This window comes from Anarrhichthys ocellatus, unplaced genomic scaffold (assembly GCF_004355925.1).
Source record: "Anarrhichthys ocellatus isolate YVR2014 unplaced genomic scaffold, GSC_Weel_1.0 scaffold81, whole genome shotgun sequence".
Taxonomy (NCBI): Eukaryota; Metazoa; Chordata; class Actinopteri; order Perciformes; family Anarhichadidae; genus Anarrhichthys; species Anarrhichthys ocellatus.
Genome location: NW_022280111.1, coordinates 1,371,651 through 1,375,808, shown reverse-complemented (window position 1 = coordinate 1,375,808; position 4,158 = coordinate 1,371,651). Strand labels below are relative to the sequence as shown.

At 42.8% G+C, this 4,158-nt stretch overlaps 1 protein-coding gene across 1 annotated transcript; it reads right to left on the bottom strand.

Annotated features, from left to right (window-relative positions):
* Nucleotides 1–1,764: 1,764 nt before the first annotated feature.
* Nucleotides 1,765–3,728, bottom strand: dcstamp (dendrocyte expressed seven transmembrane protein). The gene is made up of 3 exons (XM_031874466.1): nucleotides 2,682–3,728; nucleotides 2,249–2,581; nucleotides 1,765–2,168 (listed from the first exon to the last, which is right to left on the bottom strand). The coding sequence occupies exons 1-3, from the start codon at nucleotides 3,726–3,728 to the stop codon at nucleotides 2,109–2,111; spliced, it is 1,440 nt and encodes a 479-aa protein (XP_031730326.1). The 3' UTR covers nucleotides 1,765–2,108.
* Nucleotides 3,729–4,158: the final 430 nt, after the last annotated feature.

Sequence of the window (4,158 nt, the reverse complement as noted above, 5' to 3'; positions counted from 1 at the left end):
GGGGGGGGAGTATACAGTCAACAATGAGTAGCTCTGAAAAGTTCAATAAAGTAAATAACGAGAAAAAATACACACAGCTTATTTATGTTGACTCAACTTTTCTTGAAATTGAGGAAGTGATTCACATTAAATTAACATAATTCAACTCTGAAAGTAAGTGTTTTAACCATTTTTGCAGAGTTGGACAAACTATTATTTTAAACCGGAATAAGTCGTCGGCTTTTCTTTGTTTATTAAATTAGGCCACATATGAGATTGAGAACGCACTATTGTGTTTTTACATCACAGCGTGCTCTGCAATCTCTGGTCCGGTCATCAACAGCGTTTTGAGGTTAAAGTTGCTGATATAATATTATACTGATATATATATATTGAGACAGAGAGTTTATTGTTTTGGACTAGTTCTTAATTCGTTGGCCTTAACCCTGGTTATACATTGTGATGTAATGTCCATACATTGGGGAGCATTTGACGTAGCATGCACATGACACCGCTCATGGGCTGACCACATTCACAATTCACTGATATAACTGCTTGTATAACAGAAATGGAAATGTGGAAACAGTGCAGGTATTGTAATGTAAAACACAATAACAGCAGTAACAATGCAGGAACACATACTCAATACAGACTCTTGTCCATGATTATGTTGCCCTGGTGCATTCTGGGAGGTTCCTCCTACACACCTATGTCAGGATACTGCAATATAAACTCATATAAACTTCATTTTTGATAGATTTTTTTATAGGATTTTTTAAATCATTGCCCTTAACTGCCAAATTTATTTAAATCAAATAACGTGGATTGTATTTAAAAACCTGATACAACAATAATGAATAAATAAAGAATAAATGACCAAGTTATTTTATAAAAAATGTAAGAGAAATGTATATACATGTAACAGCTGTGAGACGTTAATGAACAGCAACAGTGCGTAAGTGGAAAGAGGACAGTGCTGTTCACTGCACATGTCGGGGACATCTGTCTTACATTATGTAAGCAGATATCTGTTCTACTCTGCAGAGGAGCATTCCACATGGAGGTCACATAAAGAAGCCTGTCACTGTGTTTTAGGTTTAGGTTTATCTATTATCTATTATGTAAGACAGACACTGCAGAGCATAAATAACAGGATTCACTGCTAGCTTCACAAATACATGATTGTTAACTAGATTGTTGTTTTTTACAATGCCTCCAACAAGCCTAGGACATTAATGTTGTTTATGTATTATTCATATATTCGATTGGTTGGCAGTACTGTGGTATCAATCCTAAATGTATACAGTATGTCACAGTACACGCAGGGAGAGATTCATCATGGAATAATGTCATGTAATGAACATGATGTCATGTCTGACATACATTAACATATCTAGATGCTGAGTGCTCATTGGAGCTACTTTGAATTGAATTATAATTATAATAATTATTAGGTAATTGGTGGGAAATTCAGTTAATGTGAAAGGGTTTGTATAAAGCATTAGCTATTAGCCATTCTCCATGGTTACCAGAGTTGTCAATTGGCAGATTGGCCGGTTATGTCATATGATGTAAGTCAATCAACTGCCACAGCATGCTGAGTAACAATGACACAGCACAGGTAGAGTCAGGTGATGGAGCACAGTGCTTGAGCAGCACGTATTTATTGTTTAATATTCCATGGAATATAAAAAAGCATCTGAAAAAATATATTTACACAACACACACACACACTAATATAATATAAAGATATCAGAAAGGACACGTTTGAAGTCCCTGAGTTGTTTTCATTCCAGTTACAAAGTGCACAGTGTTGCAGTCGCAGCGGTCATTGGATCAGGTCTTCACCCTGACTGCTGTATCTGAAGGACTTTATTTATCCCTCCAGAGCGGCTCGCTGAGAGTTCAGTGATTCTCGGACGGATCGGACAGCTTAGATATAAATTGGTAGTGTTTAAGTCACAAGTGTCACTGCCTTATGAGGTAAAAGTTGATTTAAAAATGAATGATGTAATAACAGGATCATCAAGGATGTAGAATCTGTTGTTGAAAGCTGCCCTCAGCAGGGGACCTTCTTATGCTTTCTTATCATAGAACAGAGAAAACATGCAGCTAAAAGAACAACTTCTTCACACGACACTTTGCGGATCCCCTTTGGGCCTGAAGAGCAGCGGGCACCAGAAATGTGGCTGAAAAGAGAAGACAAACACCCTGAAGCATTACCCGAAGAGATGTACAAACGTCACCAGTGACGGACAGTAATGAATACCTTTAAATAGAGCGACGTGAGGCTGCAGTTGTCTTTCCCCTTCCTCTTTTTGCATCTCTTCCTCAGGATTTTGGCGTGCAGGTACTCCACTCTCTCCTCCGCGGCGCTGGGGAAGAATCTCTCGCAGACCATCAGCCTGAGCTGGCCCACTTTGGCAGCCATCAGAGCCATGATGAACAAGGTGAGCAGGATGGCAGCCAGAGGAATGACGGAGTTGTAGAGCAGCAGCTTGGGTTTAGGAAGGCATTCCTTCTCAAACAGGGTCACAGAGTAGGAGAAGTCTTTCTGATGGTTCTCCTCACCAAGCGGTATGCCTACTAGAGTCGCAATCCCCTGAGAGGACACAAGGATTCATATTCAGCGGCTGCCGGACTGCATGGGACAAATACTGTAAATGCAGAAACATATCAGAAGTTCTCTCACAAACACTTACTTTGATGCTCATTAATAACGGGACGTGGAACGGTTCCAGCTCTGATAACTTTCTTGTCACAATATCGACAAAGCAGTACAATAAGGCATCCACAGTTATGAATATGACCCAAGCCATGAAATGGGAGACAACCGGAACACCAAATTTCAGCATGGCTCGCCCCTCTCTGGTGGTGGGACGGGCCGAGGGGATGGCGGCGTACAGCTTCTCCTCCTCTGGCGTGAGGGGGAGGACGTGGGGCTTTCCTTCCACCTTCCGCCTCTCGTCGAAAACAATAAACTTGCTGCTCATGAACCGGTTTTGGTATTTGGCGTCACCGCAGTATTTCTTCACGTGCAGCGCTATGAAGAGCATGAGCACGAGGAAGCTGATGGCAGGAAACATCCTATCGGTCACAGAGGAGACTGTACTCATGAGGGCCTGGACATACTTCATGGTGTCGTTCAGCCTCTGCTCTGCTTCACTAAGTTTCCACCGGAACTTGTCTGATTCCAGTCTGGGTGACACCTTGAGTTGGGAGTCGAGGTTCACCACCCCTAAGTCTGTAACCCCCTTGAGCATGTTTCCCAGCCACTTCAACATCTCCACATAGCTACTGAACGGAGCGACGATGGCTGCTTTCTTGGCCTTTAGGTTGCAAATCATGCTCCGGACCAGGCCGGTGGTGTTCTCCAAGGTGTTGCGGATATTTCTAAGAACCACCAAACTGGTCCCAGCGGTCAGGAGCAGGTTCCGACTCTTCTTCATGAACATGGAGATCACAAATAGAATCCCAAAGCACCTTACTCTCTTTGATAGGAACAGGGCGACCGTCAGTAGTGCCTCTACGCAGACGGCAATCCCTCCGGCCACCGCCAGCTCATAGTTCAGGGGGAAGAGGAGGTACAGGAGGAGCAGGGAGCTGAGCAGGAGGCTGGAGAAGCTACATGTGAGGAGGAGGATGAGGGTTCTTCGAACGCCATCTCTGTTACCGGTTGTGAAAACATCTAGAGCCAGATAACCAACATCCTCGAGGCTCCGTTTTATTGCAATCAATGGAAATAGCATCCTGGACATTGAGGAAGATTATGTGTGTGTGTTGGGGGGGCAACAGCCACATAAAAACAAAAGCAGAGGTTACATGAACAGATACTTGCAAAAGATATACAACATTTAATGGTCAACTATATGTGGCTGAAAGTTTCTGTCAAATTTCTATTCTGAATTTGAAAATGCTGGACATATGATAACAGATGTAATGAGATCATTAAGTACGTACCTGCGCTGCAGAGCTGGACATCTATTCTTATGTGTGCAGTTCGCAGGCTCCTTAAATACGGATAAAACAGGAACTGTCCTCCCCCTGAAACCTCAGCCATTCGTCATTTGTCAGTCATCCCTATTTTTTAACCAAAAGCAGAAGCAACCAGAGGGCTGATATGAGGCCGGAATTGGACAGTGTGTGAGACTTTATTGAAGATTGCAAGGTTGCATGCCA

Bases quoted from the DNA above. Each gene is read 5' to 3' on its own strand.
- dcstamp (XM_031874466.1), bottom strand. From the start codon at position 3,728: ATGCTATTTCCATTGATTGCAATAAAACGGAGCCTCGAGGATGTTGGT. The intron at 2,582-2,681 runs GTAAGTGTTTGT...GTGTCCTCTCAG, and splicing joins CGTTATTAATGAGCATCAAA to GGGATTGCGACTCTAGTAGG. The intron at 2,169-2,248 runs GTATTCATTACT...TTCTCTTTTCAG, and splicing joins TCACGTCGCTCTATTTAAAG to CCACATTTCTGGTGCCCGCT.